The 24,414-nt window shown below is 36.7% G+C and overlaps 1 protein-coding gene across 4 annotated transcripts in view; it reads right to left on the bottom strand.

Moving 5' to 3' along the window:
• The window catches only part of pdlim5a (PDZ and LIM domain 5a), a 65,836-nt gene extending 48,757 nt beyond the window's left edge, over window positions 1–17,079 (bottom strand). For all 4 annotated transcript variants that reach the window (XM_042000270.1, XM_042000271.1, XM_042000273.1 and 1 more), the window contains exons 1-3: window positions 16,975–17,079; window positions 16,329–16,559; window positions 3,866–4,017 (exon numbers count right to left, since the gene is read on the bottom strand). In XM_042000270.1, coding sequence (XP_041856204.1) covers window positions 3,866–4,017; window positions 16,329–16,427 — 251 coding nt within the window. In that variant the 5' untranslated portion in view covers window positions 16,428–16,559; window positions 16,975–17,079. The remainder of the gene's footprint in view (window positions 1–3,865; window positions 4,018–16,328; window positions 16,560–16,974) is intronic.
• Window positions 17,080–24,414: the final 7,335 nt, after the last annotated feature.

The raw sequence follows: 24,414 nt of genomic DNA, 5'->3' as shown, positions 1-24,414 counted from the left end.
TGCATTCCTAGATGGATGAAAAACTCAGGCCAAGAAAGAAATGTTCAGTAAAATAACAAAGAAGTTGTAACCATTTCCTTCCCGCTGGTCTACTTATCTGGATGGTTCTTTTATTCAGTGTGTGAGGAGAGGACAAACAGCAAACCCTGGAATTGGTGAACATTAACTGAATCATTGTCCAATACTGGTGTGACTAGTCTTTAAAAGTTGACAGAAGGTTTTACCTGCTCCCTCAGTCACACTATGATAAACTAACAATTTTCCTGTCATGTAATTTAGTTTGCACACTACATCTGCAGATGTTTGTAGCTGTAGTCAAATACAGTTCAGTCATAAAAGTAAATGTGGCATATTTCTCAAATGCTTTTAAAATGTATTAAAATGGCCACCCTGTGCTTATATGTCACCATTAGCCAGTCAGAGTGATGTTTTTAGCCATGCCCATCCTTATTTATAGACTCATTAAAAACTAAATTAAGCACTGCAACAGTTGGGCACCCAAGATTAGTGGCTCTATTTACAAACATACTGGGGTCACAAGCTCCTCTTACATTCCAGTTATGGTGTTAAATAATTCCCAGAGGTGTATTTATTTTTACAAATTATAATTCTATGTGCAATATTCACAATTAAAATGTTATTGCTTTATAAATTTGAAATATATAAATAACAGTAAATCAGGTGAATTGCTCTCAGAAATGCATTTTGTGAGGTCACTGCAAGCTTGATCTTAGAAAGCTGCTGGACCGGATGGAATCACCTGCATCTGAATGTCAGCAAGACCAAAGAAATGGTGACACACTTCTGGAAGAAGAGGTTTAACAACTGCTGAAAATCCTGGGGGAGGAGGTGAAGGTTGTTGATAACTACCTGGGACTGACCATTAACATCAGACTGGACTGGAACCCAACACAGCTATTGTGTACAAGAAGGGGATTACCAGGCTCTACTTCCTGAGAAAGCTCAGATCCTTTAATTGGAGCAGTAAGATTGAGATCATCTATCAGTCAGTCATTGTGCTGACTGATAGATGACTGTTACTGTGTGCTTTTCTTTGCCGCTGTTTGAGAAACAGCATCAGGTCCAGCAATACCAACAAACTTAACAAACTGATAAAGAAGGCTAGGTCCTTTTTATAGGGTGCAGATTGGACAGGTTTGTTTTTTTTTTTGTTGTTGTTTGTTTGTTTTTCTTTTTAATCATGGAAAATCTTCACCACACACTCGTCAGACAAAGGAGCGCATGCTTGCAACTGGGTATCAATACAATACACATTTAAAGTTTGTTAAAGGAATAAAATAATGGCACTGATTATTATTGTTATTATTATTATATTATATTATATTATATATATATATATATATATATATATATATATAAACAGCTGACTTAACCTTTCAAGCAATGCTGTAGAAATATTTCTGTAGAAATAAAGTAAGGCTCACAGAGAAATAAATCTTGATCTGTGATTTTTTATCGTGTTAACCACGGTATTTGCAAACATGCATTTACAGTTAATAAATCCAACTTCTGCTCCAGCCTTTAACTTGATGGAGGGGATGGGTCAGCGCCAGGATAATTTGACTTTCTTTACATTAGCCATTTTTAAATTTAGCCAGGATAAATTGTGCTCTTTATCAGTTTAAAGTCTACTTGTAGAAGATTTTCAGCTTTTCCTTTCATGTCCTTCGCACATCTGTTGGCGATCTCTTTCCTGTTAATTCTTTATTTGGAAAAGGAATAACAACCTGTCTTCTTTAATAATACAAACAGACGCCATGTGGGTTGTTAACCTTTGTCTGCATGTCCTTGCTGTTATCATTTTGTTTGTGGCGTGACCCAGTGACAAACCCAATCAAAATGTGCAGGCAAAAAGGAAAAGGAAGCGAATGATACCTATAAAACCTAAAAGAGACAAGGGACTAGATCGGCTTCTTCCACCATGTAAACCCATGCAGATGTTGACCTTGACATGATACTATTTAAACATACAGAATGTCCATCAAAGTGCCAGTGATTGGCACGCAAATCTCTGTCATTCTTTTAATCTCTAAAGTATTCTAATAAGGCAGAAGCTGAAGCAAGGTGTCCCCATAAAGGCACTCTGCCATGCAGCTTCTAACAGTTCCTTCCTTACAAAATGCTTTTGTAAGGTTTAAATACAGAAGCATATCGAAACTGATCAGCTTCCGAACTGGTAATGGAGGTAGTCACAGAGACAAGACAGGTCAAGGCATCATGGAAATCTACTACTTTAACCAATAATGCTGCAGTCACTTAGCGGATTCTGATGCTGAGCTGCTGTGTGTGAGTATGCAGCGATACACAGCTGAGCTGCTTCTGTTTGGTCTTTGTGAATTACCAAAGAGGTACTGGGGTGGTTTTATAAGTGTGTCTTTTTGGCACAGATCAGGCAGATTTCACTTCATCTGTGTGAAAAGAGTAGTAGACTAACCTGAGTAGTATGCATGAGTAATAATAACAATCAGATCATATCTATAATACATGTATAAAAGGTATGACATATACCTTGAAATATATTAATCTGTCTTCACGTAGCAATTTTTAAAATTTATTTTATATATATATAAATCAGTGGTTTGTGAGATTGTTCATTATTACTGGTCCAGCAAGACTGCCTATCTGTGTCTACCCAGGTTACAGTTTTCTTTAGTTTTGACCATCTTTGATATCATATATGTCTCTTTTTGGTATCATATATGTCCATCATATATGGAAACATTTAGTTTCAGAGAATGAATATCTTCTATACTCAGCAGCAAAATAGTTCCACCTTCTTCAGTATAAAAATCTAGTCACACATCTGAATATGAGTCTCCACTTTGACAAATAACTTACTCACCGATGGTTTTTGGCCAAGCGGAATTCTGACACCTGTTTTCCTCATCATAACAAGAGAACTGGATCATGGATGTCTTTGACCCGCAGCAAAAAAATAAATAAAAAATACACAAAACCACATACTGACACTGAGTTACAAAGAGCTACGTGATGTTTAAGTATGTGTTTTCTTTCACTTGACCAAAAGTAAACATCTCCAATCTGTCATCATTTGGATACAAATTATAGGACATGCTCAGCTAGCCTCAAATGAAGGGAGGGGTGACGGAAAGAGGAAAAGCCAACAAAGGAGGACAGAATGTGAAATCCAGACAAACACAGATTATAACAAAGCAGATAAAAAATTCCTGTGCATTTTATTACATCTATTAACTCTGAGTAAGTTAATTCAATCCTACCAATATATAGACGATAACTGTTATTGGGCTTTCTTTCTTGATCTAGAATCCAACAATATAAGTGTTAAAGCCTTGAACATCTCTCAGTGTATAAGTAAAAACACACATTTACAGCTGCTGCCAAAGAACCAGACAATTCAAACCACATGAGAACCAACATGAAGCTACACATACACAATAACAGAAATGTTTGAGATAAATCAGCCACATTGTGCGGGATTCCACAAAATATTGAAGAGTAGACCTTTGGGAAGATGTGGTGGACAACGTGTCTAAAGCTCTCCCTGCAATTTTAGTTATTCCTTTCTCCATCAGGAAATGGAAGATGAGGCAGAACAAATGGTGCTGATGTGTGTTAGAGCTAAGATTAACTCCTGTAACAACACAGAACATCTGCCTGGATGTAGGATGTCCTTGTTGAAAGGGAAGAAATTTAAATAATTTGCAGAGGTAGGCTGTTTGGTCTAAAGAAAGTATATGGATTTTGCGTTGTCATGGGTACAAGGACAAGCAACTCACATTCTCACATTAAATCATTGCAAAGTGGTGTGGCTTGGTTTTAGTACAGCAACAAGGGACACACTGCGTGTGAGGTCATTGCTTACTTCTGTAGAGTGAGGCTGAGGTTGCCAGCGCAGTTCTTGATTTTGTTCTGAGCCTCCAGGTGGTTCATGCCCTCTGTAGCGATGCCGTCAATGGAAAGAACCATGTCTCCCACAGCGATACCACCTTTAGCTGCCTTCCCACCATCCGTCAGCTGCACGAACACAAAAACCACAAACAGCTTTAATTATCTACATCACCTACAAGATTATAGTGAGGACACTGGGTAGAGTGGTGGGTTGAGGCGGTGCAGGAAGTACACATTCACGCTGTATTTATTAGAGGATTTATGGATCTATTTTGTTACAAAAATATTTGGAAAAAGCTAATTAAAGACCTGGCTCTTTACCACAAGATGAAGGGTCTTCTGTACGAACACTGATGCATGTCTAACAGCCAAAACCTCCATGTTTGAATTACCTTTGTTTTTACTCTGTGGGTTGCTGCTATACTGGTCTTACATCTTGTTTTACACCACAGTGTGTGAGATATAAATGCTTGTCTGATGTCTATACTATTGTCCATCATTTGGTCATCATTTCTGGTAAAAGTTCACAACATTTTTACAATTTCAATCAAGATTTGACTTATCTGCATGTTAAAAATCAATAGGTATTTACATGCTGCAAACTGAAAATGCGGGGTTTAATTTGTTAACAGCAAAGTTACATAAGCAACAGAAGCATCAGTATCACCATAATGTTGGTGTTTTATAAGGCTTGTGTAATGTAAGAATGAAAATACAACTCTCTGTACTGTTACTTCACCGTTGAGATGAAGTAAAGGGAATTGAGACCCCATAAAAAGCAATTATGCAATTAATCTCAGTACAAAAATGTTGTTAAAAAGGTGGCAAGAAGATAATGGAGTGCTGAGTGCTGGTGAGACACATGCCCTTTTTATGGGACTTGACAGAAACAGTAATTGATGGCTGTCCAGTTTACACACTTCATAAAATAGAAATAAGTTTCTCTTGTCTCTGTTTTTTAGAGTCTATCATGATCTTCGAGGCATGTTTTAAATATCTAAACAAAGTTTAATTGCTGCACTTTCACTCTGGAGGAAATTGTTAAATTTGAAACAGATTCAAGATACAAAAGAAAACCCATCATGAACCATAACCCTGCTGTTTAACATCAATTTCATTTGTGTTCCTGTAAACATATATATATATATATACATACACATACCCACAAGTACTTTTGAGATACATCTTTTGATGAACAATAGAGGTCATATTTTGTACAGTATTGTTGGAAAAGAGTTGCAAGGCTGTTAAAAATTTTTAAAAAGACTGCAGGATCAAATCAATCTACTTAAAGTCCAAAAATGTCTTCTTGTGCTTTTGTGTAGGATCTTTTTGGTTACAAAATGTGTTACCTGAGTAAATATGCTGAGCCAAGACAGCCAGATTAGAGGTCCCTTTAATGGAATTTCTTTAACATGTATTTATATTTCTCTCAATATTAGCAATATTTTATAAAATATTTTTATTATGATTTTTTACCTAAGCCATTTTGGTTATTCTCTTGAACTCACTGTCACCATGACAAACATGTGACATATAAGCCAGAGCCTCTCTTATCAGCTGGCTGAGGGAACACAGCGACAGATTTGGAAACATGCGTAGGATCTATCTCATTTGTTTCCCATGACACTGAAGTTCATTATCCAAACTAAATGTTAAGTCATCTTTACAAAGTTCAATTCCAAATATAATAGGCAAATACCAACACAATAACCACAACCAATTAGACACCATATAATTGGATTTTCTCTCTGTTTCTAAAAAAAAAAAAAAAAAAAGAACAATCAAGATGGAGTTTGAGTATAGAAACACCTTGTGCTGTAGTCCTGACCATTCTTGGTCACACAGATGGTCTAAGTGTATCCGAATGGGAGTGAGGTCATCTGTTTGTTTTGACACCATGAAAAAGGACCACACATACCACTTCACTGAACACACACATAAACACAAAAAGCACTTTTGTGGTAGTTCTACCTATAAAGTGACAATGTAGTATATGAAGCCTAGCTATTAAACTCAGTGCTTTTACAAGACATTGTGTTTCTTTACCTCTGTCTTTATCTATCATTCATAGACACACACACACACACACTTACACAGACACACACTTACAGACAGACACAGGCAGAGCTAATAAAAGAGGCTCTGCAACAGGATTAGTGTAAAAGCTCTACAGCCCCAACCTTTTATAGTCATATTAGTTCAACTCACGCAACATCACCCACTACCACTCTCAAGAACATAGAGCTGGAAGAACAACTAGGAACTGACTTAATATTGGGTAAAATTATGTGTATGGACAGGAAGGGAGAGAATGAAGGAAAAGGCAAAGTAATTGCCACTGGGTTCATTGAAGATGTGAACAAATACTGACCTGTTTCCAGGGGTGTGTTCATACTAACTAATCTAAAAGTGTAATAGAGCAAGCCACAAAATGTTCAATTACATGTTTTGCCTTGTTAGTAATATAATATAAATCCCCCATTTTCCACACATAACTCAAAAATCACTTTCCAATGCAATGAAGTAACTTGCAGCTTTACAAGAAAATTCAAATTGTTTTGAAAAATAGTTTAGTTAAGTACACTGGAGAAGCTTTTGTTTTATTTGTGTTGCAAGTATCTATTATACACGTCTTAATTCCACATGTCTGAAGCAGTTATTTGTGCTGCTTAGAAATGCATTTCCAAATTCAAACATTTGTTTTCAATCATGATGATAAAAAAAAGGTTTCAAAGCCCAAAGTAGGTTCAGTTTTCATATCAAAGACAGCTTAACAAATCATTGAGAAAATAAGAAACAGGAATACAAATAATGTCTATATTCACTGAGCCAACACTTACATTTTCCCAGGGTGTTTAATTTATGGCTCTTTTTCTTTGGCCATGACAGAAAGCAGCAGTGCTAACACAGCACACATATCCAATGGAGCTAACAGAGAGAAAACACACTTGTGTTTGGTGCTGACTGTGATAAAGGAACCATAGAGGATTCTGCTAATAATACTGCACAATGACAAAAACGAGGAATGGGTCAGCATTCCAGGGTCGGTTGCAATGTGAAAGACAAGAAAAGTCTGCTTTGTAAGTTATGTTTATGGAAATACTTAGTGTTTCAGTTGGATGATTGGGCCAACAGTGAATTTCAAGCACTTCAAACTGCTCAACCAGATGATGTTGTAACACTCCAGCTCATCGTATCTATATAAACAATTCAAGGTAAGAAAGTGTCACCTGCTAACTTCATACTAATGATATACCAACAAGTAATAATATAACATGGGTTCTATAATGTTATTGTATTGTATAAATGTAGCAGTATTTTCTCACTGTTATTATTTTTTCATTGTTGTTTTCCATTAGTGTTCAAGTTGATGAAGCTTACTAAAGTAAAACCAACAATGATATCCTTAAATATCTTTTTTTTTTTTTTAAAAGAATCCTTACGGTTTGGCTTACATTTCCTTTGAAAGTTTCTCTCATCCCTCTTGGCCCAAGAGGGTTAAGCCAACTCAAATCAGTCCACAGCTACTTTTGCATCTTTCCAGAAATGCTGAACAGGGTTCAGGCCATGACTGTGTGAATGTAGGACTTCCACACTTTTCCCAACACCAGTCATCTGTTATGTTGTTACTTCTGACTTGCTTTGTTGAAATGTAACCCCTTTAGGCCAAAGCTCAAGATTCTGTGCACCATGTATTTTTTTTTTCACTCAAAATCAAAATATAGCCTATAGCAAAATATTTTTAGCATTCATGTTTCCAGTCTTTGTAGTCACAGCATAACATTCCCACAGAAAGATGATAACAATATCATGGGTGACTGTAGGAATGGTATATAGGTGTGGTTCTCTGTGATTAGTTGCCTGCACGCATGCCTTTGGAAAAAATTATATGCTGATTAAAAGGTTTTTGCATTTTATTATCTGTCATTCAGGTGTCTTTTGGCAAATTTCCAGCAGGCTGTTGTGTGGCTTTAAATAACTTTAAGTTGTCCTATAATCTCCACAAATGAACTCAGGATGCCATTTGTTCTAACTGTGGCTTGTCTGATGAAGTTCCTTCATCCTCCTCACTCACTTTAATACAAGAAGTCTGCCATTGTTTCCAAACTTGTTTCATTTTAATCTGATGGGGTCTACTGTGCCTTAAGGCACGCTGACATTGCGAAAACTTGTATCTATCTGCTGATCTGTTGCTCAACACGGTCCTATCTCACATGAGCTCTAGAGCAACAGATCTGTTAACATTATGGCTTTCTTTCACACATGAACTGTGTGGCATTTTCAACAGCTGTACACTATCTGCTGTTACCTGCACTTTTTTTTAGATCCCTAATCATATTACTATCCCTTTGTAAAATTCTGCTTTCTTATTATGCATTCATGCACAAGTGGAGGGGTCAACACTCATGTCATCTCTTGATCAAAACGAGAAACACACATGTAGTGTATTAAAGCTTTCAAAAGCAGATAACTTGCCATTATGCCTTCAGCCATGTCACTCTTCAACACATACACTGTCTGATTTAAGTACTTTTAAAAAAATTGTGCTTTTCAACACAATTTTTGAAAAAGAGGCTTTGCTGGATTGCTGCAACATTGTCTGGTTTGAACATACACTGACTGGTCTGAGTGCTTTGAACAAAACGTGCTTTCAGCGCTTGCAGTGGCAGAGATGACAGGCGGATGGTTCACATCACACTGTGATTGAAACACCGAGCGCTAGACTCTCAAACACCTTGTAACTTAAACATACATGAAAGTTGCTTCCATATGCAACTTTTCAAGAATATTTACATCAACTTTCCCACTTTCGGATAAGACACAAGGTTGGATTTTAGAGTATTCTTCTAAACAAGAAATGTCTATTTATCAAACATTTAAATAACTTAAGTACAAGAACGGAAATCACTAATTTTCTTTTTATAAGACATTAGATGAAAGGTATGCAGAAAATTGTATGATAATTACTGTACTTTGATCTGGCTGCAACAAAGAATACAGCCAAATGACAAAGTAAGTGTTACCTGTCGAGGCTCAGACAGACTGAAGCGTAGGAAAAGTGGAAATACAGGTGAGTGAAATTTATGAAAGAGGTACAGAAACAAAAGCAGAAGAAAAACAGGAAGACTAAGGAAGACAAAGGCAGAAGCAGACAACATGTCAGCCTACATGCATAGATCCATCAGAAACACTTACTGTAAAGCAATGCATGAGTCACAATTTTTTTTTCTGAAAATAAAAATCCAGTGCTCTCACAGCTATTTTAGCACTTCCAGTGAAGGCATTTGATTGGCTGAATCCCCCAAGTTCTTGAAAATAATTGACTGGACAACTGAATCTTCAAACTGTACTGCTAAATTATGAAAACTTTATTCTTAGGCACAAAATTCCTTAGAAATGGAGAAGTGCGCATAGTGTGGAGATTGTATTCTATGAGGGAAAAGCTAAACTTAAACCCTCAGTCAGTATCAATATAACATTAAACTGCAAGTTTTAACAGACATCAGGGAAGTAATAGAACTCCAAGTGATTCTGTAAAAGTATACAGGATGCATAGTGTGTGTATGCATATGTGCTCCTGCATGTGCACTCTGAAGCTGCCTGGCACACACTATTGTGAATGCATACTTACAGACATTCAACAGTATGGAAATATTTGAAAATAGCTGTTTCCTCCCCTAAAGCAATATGTGCACAATAATCACTGCCTGACATTTACTGTATGTTCATGCAGAAGATCCTAATAAGAAAAAGCTCTATTGAAATGAGTTCCCACAGCTAACTCATTGCAGCTACAGCTGTCAGAGCCACATAAACATACAGTTCACATCAAACACAAAACTTTGGATAGAAGATCTAAGCTAGATATCTGCCATGCTTGCAAGTAGTCTCTTCCATTCAAGCATGATCCCACTCATTTAATCAAAGCTATTGAGTATAAACATTTTTCTTTTAGCTGTCCCCCCAAAAATTGGAAAACAAATTATTCCTCTGATGCTAGTTTATAAAATGATTGCTTCATGGGCCATGGTAAAAAAAAAAGAGCCTGTCAGAGCTTTAAATCAGTCAGGTGTGTCTTTTCTTGATCCAATGGATGAGATGTAAAAAAAAGATAACTATAACCATGTTTAAATAAAGTTAAAAATGTTAACAAGGATGCAACATTTTTGCCTAAGATGATTTATAAATCTTTTATAAAGAAACCCTGATTCATTTCTTTGTATCTTATTTAGCGACTGGGCCGTTCTTGGTGAAAGGAAACAAGTTAATGCTTCCAACATTTTTTTTTCAGCTTCATGCTGATAAATGTAAATTGACAGCCAATTGAGTAACAGCTCTTAGTGGGACTACAGTTTGGTTTTGCTTCCATAAAATGCTATAGGACATAGTTCACACTAAATAAGGTGAACTTTTTCTCAGAAATAATTAAGAAATTAAGAAATAATTTTAATTTTTTGCTTCTTGTGGATTCAGTTTCTTTAACATCCATTTCACTTTTATTCTCCTCTGTCTTTGCAATCAAACATTATTATCATGAATAAACATGATCAAGCCAGGCAGCCAGTATCCTGAGAGGAAGGCGGAGGATACATGACAGGATTAACAGCTACTGTGGAAAATACATTAGAGCTGCATATAACAATAGGTTATTCTAGTCTCTTCATTGTAAATTCACTGCAGTATGTTATGACCTGGCTGTGCTGTTCTGCCAGGGTTGTAAAAGTTTTCTGGCCTGAAATGATTTTATCCATTAGAAAAAAACTGCCTTTCTTTAAACATGCACCTCAAAAATTAACAAAGAAATACAGTCTGTTGTATGTTGTCTCTAACTCAGGGTTTTCTTTTGATATTCTTACTATCTGAGGGCTTCAAAATGATTTATTATGGGCGCTACAAGCACTTAAATCACCATTTAAAGTATTTTGGCATTTAAACAAATGTAAAAAAAAAAAAAAAAAAAAAAAACACTGAAATGAAAACCTATCTTGCAATGGGATGTGTGGCACTGATACTGTATAGCATTTAATTATGTGCAGACTACACCTGTCACACCAACATACTGTAACTTTGGCATTAGACACCTTATTACTATTTTTTTCACCAAAGAATAGTGCTCTGCATCACAGTGGTTGCCCAACATATACAGAGATGTACTAACCATCAGCAATCTATCCAAGTCTGGCACAACTGCTCATGTTTTTCACTGCTAATTGTGGTAGCCTAGTGGTTAAAGAGGTAGGTTTGGGTCTGAAGGACTTGAGTTCAAGTCCCTGGCTTGTATATTAATAATAACATGACAAAAGGTCATATTAACCAAACTGAACAATGCAATGTAAAAAACCTCACATTTTAAAGAGGACTTTATTAGCTGTCGTATTGCTGTGACTACAGAAAAGTCAAACCAGTTATCAGGTCCAAAATACAACATGACAAAAGGCGCACCAACACACGCTCGCATGGACACAATGACAAATTGATTTGTGGGAGAGGAAATGAAAAGTTGTTGTTTCTGGCTCCGGGAATATTTTTCCATGATGAAGTGATCCTCAAAGTAAAACATGGGACATATTAGATTAAGACAGAATTAAGTATTATTAAGTCATATGGGGGTGCTGTCAGCTGGCACTGGTATGCCTGTGCATAGGTATGTATGCATAATTAAGACACAAACCCAAACATTTCGGAATTACAGGTTGAAGACCTGGTCAGTCATATAATGTGATTCTAAGAGCAATTCCTGTAGGAGGAGGAATTATGAGGGAGAATATATGGAGAAAGAAAGACATACTACATATAGAAGGAAACAGTCTGAAATAGACCAATCATGGTGGTCAGTCATCACTGCTTGTTGAAAAGCATCTCTGGGGAAGCAAGAGACAGCCTTCACTAATGAAGTTCCAGAGAGTGCATTCTTCCATGAGAAGGTTTTATTATAGATTAAGTGCCCACTCACTTTGTGGTGGCTACAGTCCAGTGTAGTCTAGAACTGCTCTAAAACCAACTTTTATATTTTTAGAGAATACCATGTACTGCAGAAAAAGGTTTCAAAATATTCCAAGAATTACATTCTTGAAGATCAAAGATTAAGTGAATGCATTGAATCACTCAAGCCATGCATGGAAAATGTTGTTTGATATATATATTTAAAAAAAATGATGTGGGGCTTTTCTCTCTGTTATAGAATAACTTAAAAGAGCAAACCAGTGAGATGATGGCTCTGGTCTTACAAGTCTAATGTACTGACTCCCACTGGTTACTTTCTCTTAAATTATTTTAGCACCAAAATCATAAAAATATTTTTATGTGTACAACAAATAAATGGATTTCCCATGTTTTAATGGGGTTTTAATGGTAGGAGCCATAGTAGCCATAATTAAATGTTTCACAAGCACTTAGAATAGCAACACAATCAATTTAGCCTATTTAAGCTGCTTTTAAAACGAGGTAGCGATGGCAATTTACACAAAGGGAGTCTGAGGACATACAGTGGTGGTAACAACAGCTCAATCCAATGATGCAATACTAGTACAATGTGATAACACTGTGGGTACACTTAGTTCCTTAAACAAAACACACAGTATATTCACATATGCGTTGAGCTCAGTAACAGCAGCTGTTAGGGTAACTGTGGTTTGGCAGTGGTCTTGCATTTTCTAATAACCCCTACTCTGTGGTCTGTTCTTAGAACCAACACTATGGTTAGACTGGCAGAGAAAAGCCTGAGTGTGTTTCTGTTTTGTGTACAAGTGTGCATGGGTACATGTGTCAGTGATCTGAAGTCAGAACCCAGAGGCACAGCCCTTCATCACCATGAACTGGATTTAATATGGTGGATAAGATTAGGCTTTTATCTAATTCTTGGTAGCTAGGCTAAAAAGTTGATGTTGGTAAGGAGTGAGTCATGTGTTACATCATATCTAAGAGCAAAATAGAGGTACTTCGAAAGAGAAAAGCAAATAGGATGTTACTGACAAGGGTGTGATAAGAATGGAGGGAGAGGCAGATCTAGATAGATGATCTGCTGAGTGACATCATATGTTTGTGTAAGACAAACAGTCATCAGCTACTCAGGTTAAAGTGCTACACAGATCAGCCACAACATTAAAACCACAGTCAGGTGAAGTAAATTACATTTTATGCCAATTAGACTTTCTCTGAAGAAATCATAAATCTTAGATGGTCATTTTAGTATTCAAAATTGTTATACTGAAAAGGAAAAGCAAAAATAAACAAAGCATTTTAAAAAATAAAAAGTAAAGAATGTCTAAAGCGAACAAAATTTGATAATGTGAAAAGTAAGAAAACAGAGAAAAATAAAAAATAAAAATTAATATAAAATAAATTAAAAAACAAAGGACTTGAAAAGTCCAGATTATGATGTTTGGTCTTTAATACCAATCATTTAAAGTAAAATATCTGTCAGTAACTAGCTTCGATCTAAAACCTTTCATTTGCTTACAGCACTTACAGTCTTGTATATTCTGAACACCTCAATTGTTTTAAAAAGGAGAAAAGAAAAGAAAACAACAATAAACAGCATTAAATTTAAACATAAACTGAACTTTTTTTAGACTTCTGCTGACACCACATCTCAGAATTGTGGAGAGATGCTTCACAATTTTAACAAACATTGGCACCAAAGAGGTCACATGCTCTATTTAGTTGGAGCACCTTTAGCTTTGATTGTGGCAGCATTCACTGTGGCATTGTTTCAGTAAGCTTCTGCAATGGCACAGGATTTATTTCCAACCAGTGTTGCATAGATTTTTAACCAAGATCTTGTATTGATGATGGGAGGGTCTGACCATTGTGCAAAGCCTTCTCCAGCACATCCCAAAGATTCTCACTGGGGTTCAAGTCTGGACTCTGTGGAGGCCAGTCCATGTGTGGAAATGATGTCTCACTAAAATTTAAGCCCAGTGAATCCTGGCATTGTAATCTGGAATATGCCCATAACATCAGGGAAGAAAAAAAAAGAAAAAAAAACATTGATGCAATAACCTGTTTATTCAGTATATTCAGGTATCCGCTGACCTCATTCTTTGGACACATAATGTTGCTGAACCTAGACCTGACCAACTGCAGCAACCCCAGATCATAGCACTGTCCCCACAGGCTTCTATAGTAGGCACGAGGTATGATGGCTGCATCACTTCATCTGCCTCTCTTCTTACCCTGATGCTCCCATCACTCTGGAACAGGGTAAATCTGGACTCATCAGACACATGACCTTCTTCCATCATTTCAGAGTCCAATCTTCATACTCCCTAGGAAACTGAAGCCTTTTTCTCCGGTTAGCCTCACTGATTAGTGGTTTTCATATGTCTACACAGCTGTTCAGTCCCAATCCCTTGAGTTCCCTTCACTATTAAACATAGCCCTAAGTTTTACTGTTTTTCTTTGATGTGATGTCACCAAACATTTAAGTGATCACCAACCACCATCATTCAGGATTTTTGTCTGACCACATTTCTTCCTGGAAGACTAAGGTTCCCCATTACCTTTCAGTTTTTAATAATGTACTGGACAGTTCTTAGCCCAATCTAAGTAGTTCCTGCAATCTCCTTAAATGTTTTTCTCTGCTTAATGCCAATAATTTGACCCTACTTAAACAGACTAACATCTTTTCCACAACCATGGGATGTATCTTTCCACATGTTTGCTTAAAAAATGAGAAGCTACTCAATGCATCAGTTGGGGTTATATAACTTGTTGTCAACTGAAATATAATTGCCCATGCAGTAATTATCCAATAGGAGGTTATTACCTATTTGCTTAGTTAAATCCAGGTGGCGACTCTTTTTTTTTTTTTTTTTCTTCTTCTTTTTTTACTTCAGATCAGAACATCTTTAGTTTAGAAAAGTTTATAAATGGTTTTATAAATGGTAGACTCTTGAAACCAAAAGTGAGTACCAACTCAGCATGGTGTATAGATTTACAGGTTAAGTGGCCTCCCCTTCTACAGGGTCTACATCTCGTCGATGCAACTGGCCCAGACTGGAATCCTGACCTGGGGAACTTTGCTGCATGTCATTCCCTGACTCCCTTTTCTGTTGAGCTACTCTCAATTGAAGGCCAGTAAAACCAAAAGAATCTTAAAATAAAAGAAATGAGTGTAAACACATGGTGTGTCAAGTTATGCAAAGACACCTTTTATATTGCATTCCTGCCAACATCTTCACACCTCAGACCACTTATCTGTCATTGAGATACAGCAGTTAAGGTCTCAGTTTTGGTTTACATGCTGTCTCCTCTGACACAACCTGCTGTATACAGACCAACATTAATTTCACAATTTAGAATAATTAATACTTTTTTCATGACAAATTAAAAACATTTGTTCTCATTTGTGATTCAATAGCGTGTAGAACAGTTTCTGTTATTTTGAATGTGACAGACTTTTGTTTTTTACTGTTGTTGCTATTGTTGCTATTTTTTCCTCTGTGTTTTTCAGGCAGTGTCTTTCACAGTGTTGTCTCTATGCTCGCTCTCCCAGACTTAAACACACACACATACAAACATGCAACTGGGGTAAAAAATTCACATGGCTTTAGTTAGTGGGAAAAGTATCACATCCAAAGCAATAACCCAAACATGGCAACCCAAAATGGCCCCAAAGGGGATTGGCACAGTATTTGGCAAGCCATTCATCATCATACTCATGTTGCCACAAGTCTGTGCACTGCTGGTGTCAGTGACTTTCTTTGGGACCCTGTGTGTGTGTGTATGTGTTGGGGGAGAGTTTATGTGGGTGTAGGGCATATCCAAGTAGAATGTAACGGAAGCTTTAATAACCTTAAAAGAAATTATCTCCTTTCAGGATCACAGTACAGTTAAAATAGTGAGGGAAACATACTCTTGTGTGTGAATGAACCAGAGAGGGAGCAAAAGGAGAGGTAATGCAATGAGGAGACATTAAAAGGAATAAAAACCAAGGGACCATCAAGTTAATTGTTTAAGCAGAGGGAACAAAGCCAAGATTTCTGTGCCAGAACTTGATTGCTGCACTTTTTACACAGACACTCAAAGTGAAGTGGAATGCAAAGAAAGCAAGAGAAGGTTTCCTGTGTGGTCAATACATGGCAGATGGCATATGATTCAGCTAAGCTATCAGGGGTGTGGTGGTGGGGGCCGATGAAGGGGGTGCAGAAGTGAGATTAGGGAGTGGAAAGATGAAAATGGAAGAAGGAAGAAAGGACAGAAGTCAGGTTTCACCAGCCACAGGACATCGCTGGCATGCAACTCTACCACTGGCCTGAACTGGATGACTATGTGAGTGTGTGTGGAAATAAAATATGGGTAAGGCTACTATCAGATTTAATACAGTCCTAATAAGTGAGAGGAGTTTATTTGAAATGGACTAATCAGCTGTTTATGTCTGCTGGACTGTCATCACATTTGAGTGTGACTGTGTTTTGTGTGTTTAGTTTTACCCTGGAGATGGTGAGGGGCATGTTGAAGTCCTTTCCTCCTTGCAGCCTGAAACCCCAGGGGGCTGGACCTTGGAGAGTGACGCTGTAGTTGCTGCTCATGGTCTCTGATGTTGTTGTTCAGGCAATGTTGATGGCAATGAAAATTGTGTTGCAGATCAAGTGTTGATGAAATGTTGAGAACAGGCTTTACTTAGACTTGCTATGGTTCCTTTTAAGATATTGTTGTAAGATCTGAGGGAAGAAATGATACATAAATACATGAGATTTCTCACCATTTGGTAATGTAAAACAAAGGAATCAAGATCCATTAATTTATGTTCAAATGTGGATCACAAAGAAACAAAGGTGGGATCAAGAGAATAATGCAAAAGAAGGAGATAAGAAGATGTAAATAATTAATGTCAAATAGTGAACATTTCCATAAGTTTTCATGGATATCAACACTGATTAATCAGCATAAAGCTGGCTGCACATGTAAAAGCAGTAAGTTGAAAATTGCCATTATTCTGTAATATAATGCAGAAGCTAAGTAAAATAAAAAAACATTTTAGTAGGTTTCCACTTTAGAAATCCATGCCAAAAAATGTTTAGATGGTTTACATAATAGTATGCAATGGTATTATTGAATGGATTGAAAAAAATTTACCTGTTAAGCAGAAATTCCAGAGAGGAAAATGATTGCTTTACAGGCAGGTAAACAATGTAATTCCTTGTTTGCCCTTGGCTACCCCCTTCCCAGCATACACACTATGTGTGAGAGTGGTAGAGAGGGATGCAATGCTCTTTTATACTAGTTAATGACAGAGGGGAGGAGAAAGGTGGAGGAGGGGAGAACAGCAGAGGGAGGCGAGATGAAGAATGGGTAGAGGTTAGGGTGGGAGGAGAAATGGGAGGGGATTTAGCCATGGGTGGAGTAAGGGAGACACAGAGGAGGTGGAGAAATGAATGAGACAATATGAACGGTGAGATTAGGGTTTGGGAGGAGGCAACATGAAGTGGAAGGGGAGGAGATGATGGGGTAAAGGGGGGATTAAGGCAAAGAGTGTGGCCGTATTACACATAAAAAAATGACAAGGGGGAGGGAAGGGAGACCTGAGAGGAGAGAAGAGAGAGGAGCAATAGAGCGAGGGCGTTTTATCTTTCATCTGGGTATTTTGGGAACATAGAGTCAGTGCTGCAGGCTGCTTCATTTAAGGTTGGAGTAGCCATAACGAGATCATGACCCATGATGAAGGTTTCAATGAAAAGGTCTTTCTGAGGTCAGTAAAGTAATTGTTGAACTCTAAAGACAAGATCATAAGTGTTGTAACATGTTAGTTTCACTGACATAGAGTAACATAATCATTATCAGTCTTCTCTATCCCACATGGTCCTTTTCATTTACTCCAGACAGTGTGTAAATCTGCATTGTTATCTTGATGTGACAACCCTCGGCCTCGTCTTCTTAAAAAAACAAAAAGCTAAAGAAACAAATAGAACCAATCAAGTAATTAAATGGCATTAACTCAGCTTTAATCTCTGTTCCTTTCGGCTTACATACATAAACAATTCAGAGTGCAGCACATTCATTTCCTCTTTATTTATTTATTTATTTATTTATTTATCCATTCATCCATTGTTTTTGTTCAGACATTGAGCAATTCTTCTTCTACACTAATTTTTGTCCATTCTACTTTTTTTTTTTTTTTAATTCCAGTCAAATCAATATTGACTTTGAATTTAGACTGATATTGCAGTGGCCCAATTAAACACTCAACCCATTCCTCTCTCAGCCTTGGCCACACATGCATACACAGATTCACTACAGGGTTGGTTAAAGCAGCCTAATTAGGCCTCAACTGAAAGCAGATTCTTCAAGAAAAAGCAACAAATACTGAGGACTAGATGGGGAAATGAAATCTGAGAGAGGCCTTGAGACATAAAAATGTGGTGGGAGGAAAATGGAAGAGTTTCAAGACAGTAAAGGCAAGAAAAACGCACAGTGATCAAAGATGGAGAGACAAGAGAAGGCCATAAACAGGCCGACACTGCAACACGTTTCACTTTAACAGCTACAGATAGATGGAGTGCCTAAACAGTGCAATTAAATCAACATTAGATTAAAATATTACCTTTTCAGTATGCCAACCAGGCTGTTGTCATCACATTTGCATCATTTATATATCTGACCAACATATGAGATGATGTTTCAAGGTGTGAATGTTTCAGCAACAGTTTTTAGGCCTGAAACCTTTCAAGAATCTGTTTAACCACAAAAAAGACTAATAGATTAGAAGTGAAACATCTTAAAGGATGGCTAGTTTCCTTTCTACTAAAGCACTTAAAATTGCTGTGACTTGGATGAATGGAAATCTATTCAGATAAACTGTGTCTGGCTACTGAACATTTCCATGATATTTTTTAACATCTTCAAGTTAAGAGAAAACACTGGCAGGAGCAAAGATGGAAGAGTATAGAGTTCATGTGTCATTATCAGACTTTTAAGCCCAAAAAAATCAGAGAATACAAAAGGCAATGTGTTTTTCAGAGCTGTGGGACTAATGGTAGGATGCTTAGGACTTAACCTTTCTCAGTCTGAGTAGTCTGAGAACGGTTAACACACAGCAGACTGATGACCAGTTTCTCATAACCTGCAACAACGGCCCCAACAATTGCTGCCATAACACCTTTTTCTCCCCCATCTACACGGTTTCATTTAGTGCAGTCATGAGGACAAGGCTGTCCAAGGTAAACACACAAAAGGAAATCAGGTATGGAAAGAAAGAGTTACACAAACATAAACACTTAGACATCAGTGAAAAAATAGAGAGAGGAGGGACAAAAACATACAAGCTAATGGTTGAGTTTGACAGGTTGAGTCAAGCCGAGTTAAGTCGCCTCCTTTTGCTGATAACTTTTAGTGAAGCTCCATTGCTTGCAAAACAGTAACCTTTAGGGATAGCACTAAATACCCTACACTGGCTGCCCAAAAGTAATTCTCCAGTCAGTTGTTCAGGTCCTATGACTAAAGGCTATGCTTTAAGAGCATTACAATATTTTCTACTTTTGGTACTGGATTAGCAATCACGGTGGGGTTTAAAAGCAATAGCAACAGTGTATCATAGGCAGACTGTATTCACATAAGGTCTGAATCCTTTTATGCTTCATCATTCATTTTAAGGCATGATTATGGGAAATATGTCACTAAGGTGACAGTATTTAAGTAGTCTGCAGTCACTAAAATTGCTTATATTGTGGGACTGGAGCCCCTTTCAGCTGTTCATTTTCCACTTTAAGGATATTTTTTCCTCACTGTAATAATACTCAGTCTTGTTTACATTTTCTAAAAGAACCAAAATTCCATTTTTAATCTAACCTTTTTAAGTAAACCCCAAGAGCTTAATTAATAGTTGAAATATCAATTAATTAATTTACTATACAAGCATTGTTGTCTCATTCTCATGTGACAAGAGAACTGGTTTTCAGTTATACAGAGACATTTCTCTAAGCTTTCAGGTTTACTTGTCTACTTAACTGCCTGTAGTCTTCTGACTGATTAACTTGCAGAGGAAAAATATGGCTAATGGCCAAAAACTGTAAGAGATGGAACAAAAGGGATTTGTGGACAAGAGGATAATAATATCAAACGCTAACAATAGAGAGTTAGAACAACCACAGACAACCTACAGCCCTTTGTTCTTTCAAATAGTCTATTCCTGTCCCCATATGCTCACTTCTCCACATCCTTAATGATCAGAGCTTAGCAGCCTGCAGCCAGACACACATGCTCATGCTGAGACCAACTCCACCTCTTAATGCATGATAATCTGCCCCTTGAAATGAAATTTAATGCATCACCCACATAAAAAAGGGAATACCCCACACCCCCACATTTACCCCATACTCTGCCACACCCACCCACTATTCTGACAGCTGCCCACAAACACACTAACACACATGTAACCCGATGGGAAACACAATCTCTGTTGTTGTATAGATCCTCTGTTTCAGGTCAAACTGAAAACAACAGAAGTAGTCTGAATAGCAATCATTCTGAATTAATCTGGAGTCAGAGTTGTGAAGTTTAGAATAAAGGCCGTGGTCAAGGCATGTTCTTACTTAACCCTATAATGAAAACTGTTAATATTACTTTGCAAATGTTTCTTGCAAAATGAGTTTAAAATAGTTTAATTTGCAATTTGCAATGGCAATTTATATATATACCTGTTTATTAAACTGTAAGAAAATTTTGGCCCACCACAGAACATTAATCAGCTTGGTGATCACATCAATTATTCTACATATATGAATATGAATTTACTTACAGATATGGGCTATATATGCTTACTGATCTACTAATAGAAACACAAACACCAGCATGGTTGTTTATTTTGAGGACAGTAGTTGTCTGCCAGCCATCTAATCAGTCTGACCCTTCCAGACTAATATAAGCCTAACTAATCCCACAGCCCATCTCTGTACAGTGAATCATGCATAACCATTTCTCTCACAGGTTTTTTGCCAGTAGTCAATAATATATAGAAGTTTATATATAGCTTTGAATATGAACAATTTACCTTTCTATTGTCTGGTCATAAAACTAAACCAGCCTTTTTTTCATAAATGTGGCAATAAACCCCACAAGATCGCAAAATATTAATGAGATTAACATTTTTTCCAAAAATACAAAGTGCATGATACAGAAATCATGCCCGGAGTCCAGATGATAATCTCATCAGCAGCCTGTATCTACTGTCTAAGCACAATCACTGTTCCTTTTTTACATTACAAAATATTAATCTGCATTTAGTTGCTAATCAGTCAGAGACACATACACAAGTGCAAGAGGAGACAAATATCTCAGCCACAAATGATTGTTCAGACTAAAAAAGATAAACTGAAAGAAATCTGGCTTTAGACATAAATACACAGGTGGTGTGTCAAACACAGACGCATGAACACTCTTGAACCATAAATGTGCACACAACTGCTTAATGCTCGGGTCAAATATGGGTCAGTCAAAGAGAAGCATTTAAAAGCCAAGTGTAATGTTTCCTTTGGGACATCCAGAGTACAAATTTCAGAGTCCATCCACTACTTAAAGACTTTTGGATTCAGCTGTTCTTAATCATTCTGCTGCCTCCTGCATGGCGGCAGAGCGATAAACAGTCATAGCAAAGAGCTGCCCTTTGTAGCAGTATCATCGATGTATACTTCAGGTCATTGCTGTGCTGACTAATTATCAATTCTTAATTAAAGTTTTGACTGAGGTTTATAGTATGTTTCTTTCTAGATGACAGTGAGGTTGTCACAAGAGATGTGAGAGAGAGTATGTGTGTGCGTGCGTGTTTGTGTATGTATATAAAGTCATTCAACCTCAAGTGGGTAAATGTGCCTTATTCTATAACTGCAGGTATATAACTGCTTACAGGAGTATTAAAAACATGATAAATATCCTGTTATGATAGATTTAGTAACAGATAGAAAATCTGCAATTAATAAGTGATTAATCGCAAATTAACTCAGGACAACAATGGGATTAATGACGGTTAAGTATTTTGAATAACTGATATATATATATATATATATATATATATATATATATATATATATATATATATAGATTCAAAGGAAAAAAATGAGCTCCTGTGAAGAGAAAAACAGTGAGGCTGAGAAATAATTAATTCAAATCTAATGAAATGCTTAATGGTAATGAGTGTGTGTGTATTTGTGTGTGTGTGTGTGTGTGTGTGTGTGTGTGTGTGTGTGTGTGTGTGTGTGTGTGTGTGTGTGTGTGTGTGTGTGTGTGTGTGTGTGTGTGTTTGTACTTCCATGTCTATGACCTCTGTGAGGAGCAACTTGGTGGAAAGTGATGTCATTTTTGGCTGGTCAGACAGACTTTCTAAGGACTGTGAATTCAGGACTTTGTTTAAAGTTACGGTAAAAAAAAAAAAACAAGATAAAACAATAAAGTGTTTCAGGTTGTGATGGTACGTATTTAAGTAATGGTTATGGAGCAAGTTGGCTATGTCAGTGAGGGTCTTCATAAACATAGAAGTACAAATGTGTGTCTGAAAATAAACTTGCCATTTCCGCCCATACATCAGTCGCCATGGGCAGAGTTTTAGAGGAGGTGGGGTCTCAGGGGAAGATAAAAGCATCTGCTCCATCCAACATCGACTAATGCCCCAGCAAACATCAATACTGCAACCCCTCTACATACACACACTCTTTCTACACCTCCCTCCCTCCCTCCCTGCAGGCTGTATCAGTTACGAGCAATGCTAGCCATTAGCCAAGGTATCCCTTTACAGGAACAGACGTTTAATGGCCAATGCAAGTTTGACACATACATCAATGTGCAGCTAGATCTATGTATAATTGGAAAAAAAATAAATCTTTTATTTTTACTGCTAATCAAACAAGGCCCCGTATTCACATCCAAACTGGAGTAAGGATTCGGTATTCAGAGCCCTTTCACAGCTCTCTGCATAGCTTTATTTTGAACTATAAACTCTAAAGTTATTTTGTGGAAAAGAGTTGAGCTAACATTTGTTATTTTTTCATAATCTTATTAGGTCATCTGAAGTGGATTAAAATGTTTTTTGTTTTGTTTTGTTTTGTTTTTTTTAAACAGATCATCTTCAGGCAGCAAAAACAAATCATATCAGTAAGAAAGCAGGAAGATCGAGTGGCCAAATCTACAGTCTGGCAGGATGTAAAAAAAAAAATTAAGCCAATGTTAGATTGTGCCATTCTGTTACACCATTTCTATGATCTAAAACAAAACAAACAAAAACAAATCTTCACACATCTCAAGGTGGTAGACATATTACTATCTATGTCTGACATAAAGAAATCACCTTAAGAAAGCAAATACAAAGAGTTCACTACAACTCGCAAACCACTTATAAGCCCAAAGAACAGAAAAGCCAGATTAGGCTTTGCTGAAAATCATCTTACAGCTGATTGGATGACACTTCATTGTACTGATAGATGGTGACCGTCTGTGATCTAAACCGATTGAGCTGCGTTACATTTGCTAAGGACAAAGCTGAAGAAAAAGAGAAACACAAACGACTGAAGAGAGCAAAGGCCTGACAAAGTATTACGAAGGAAGAAACCCATTCTTTGTGATTCCCATGAGCTCTGTAAACCAGAGAATGATTATTAAAGTTTTATGAGTGAACTACTTATTGTTGTCTAAATGTCTGAATACAAATGTTACCAATTATTAAAGTTCTGCTGAATTCAAATAAATCTCAATCTAGTTTGCTAATTCTGTAAATTTTCCTGATCTAGCTGTAGCTACAATTACACCATATTAAAAAGCTTGTATCAAAAAGTTCAATAAATCTGCAACTGGTTCACACACAAAATGCATCAACATTCAACAATGGGTGACCTGATGTTTTACTTTGTAGCAACCATCTGTTACGTATGGAAGCCCATTTCCGTCACTCTGATGAAAAAAAAAAACATAGTATCTCATAATTATGACTTAAGTATCTCATAATAATGAGATACTATCTCATTATTATGAGATAGTATTTCATTATTATGAGATACTATCTCATAATTATGACTTAGTATCTCATAATTATGAGATACTATCTCATTATTATGAGATAGTATCTCATAATTATGAGATACTTAAGTCATAATTATGAGATACTATCTCATTATTATGAGATAGTATTTCATTATTATGAGATACTATCTCATAATTATGACTTGGTATCTCATAATTATGAGATACTATCTCATTATTATGAGATAGTATCTCATAATTATGAGATACTTAAGTCATAATTATGAGATACTATCTCATTATTATGAGATAGTATCTCATAATAATGAGATACTAAGTCATAATTATGAGATACTATCTCATAATTATGACTTAAGTATCTCATTATTTTGAGATACTATCTCATAATAATGAGATACAATGGGTTTTTTTTTTCGTCAGAGTGACGGAAATGGGCTTCCATAGTTACGAGATCAGAGACATAATAATTTAGACAATTGGACTGGCTGGCTCCATCGCTTGAATAAGTTTAATGATTTCTACTGGAAGCTATCTAAGCAACAATTCCAGAATTCA

Source organism: Melanotaenia boesemani, chromosome 11 (genome assembly GCF_017639745.1).
Source record: "Melanotaenia boesemani isolate fMelBoe1 chromosome 11, fMelBoe1.pri, whole genome shotgun sequence".
Taxonomy (NCBI): domain Eukaryota; kingdom Metazoa; phylum Chordata; class Actinopteri; order Atheriniformes; family Melanotaeniidae; genus Melanotaenia; species Melanotaenia boesemani.
Note: the sequence above shows the minus strand (reverse complement) of the source record. Positions and strands in the feature narration are given on the sequence as shown.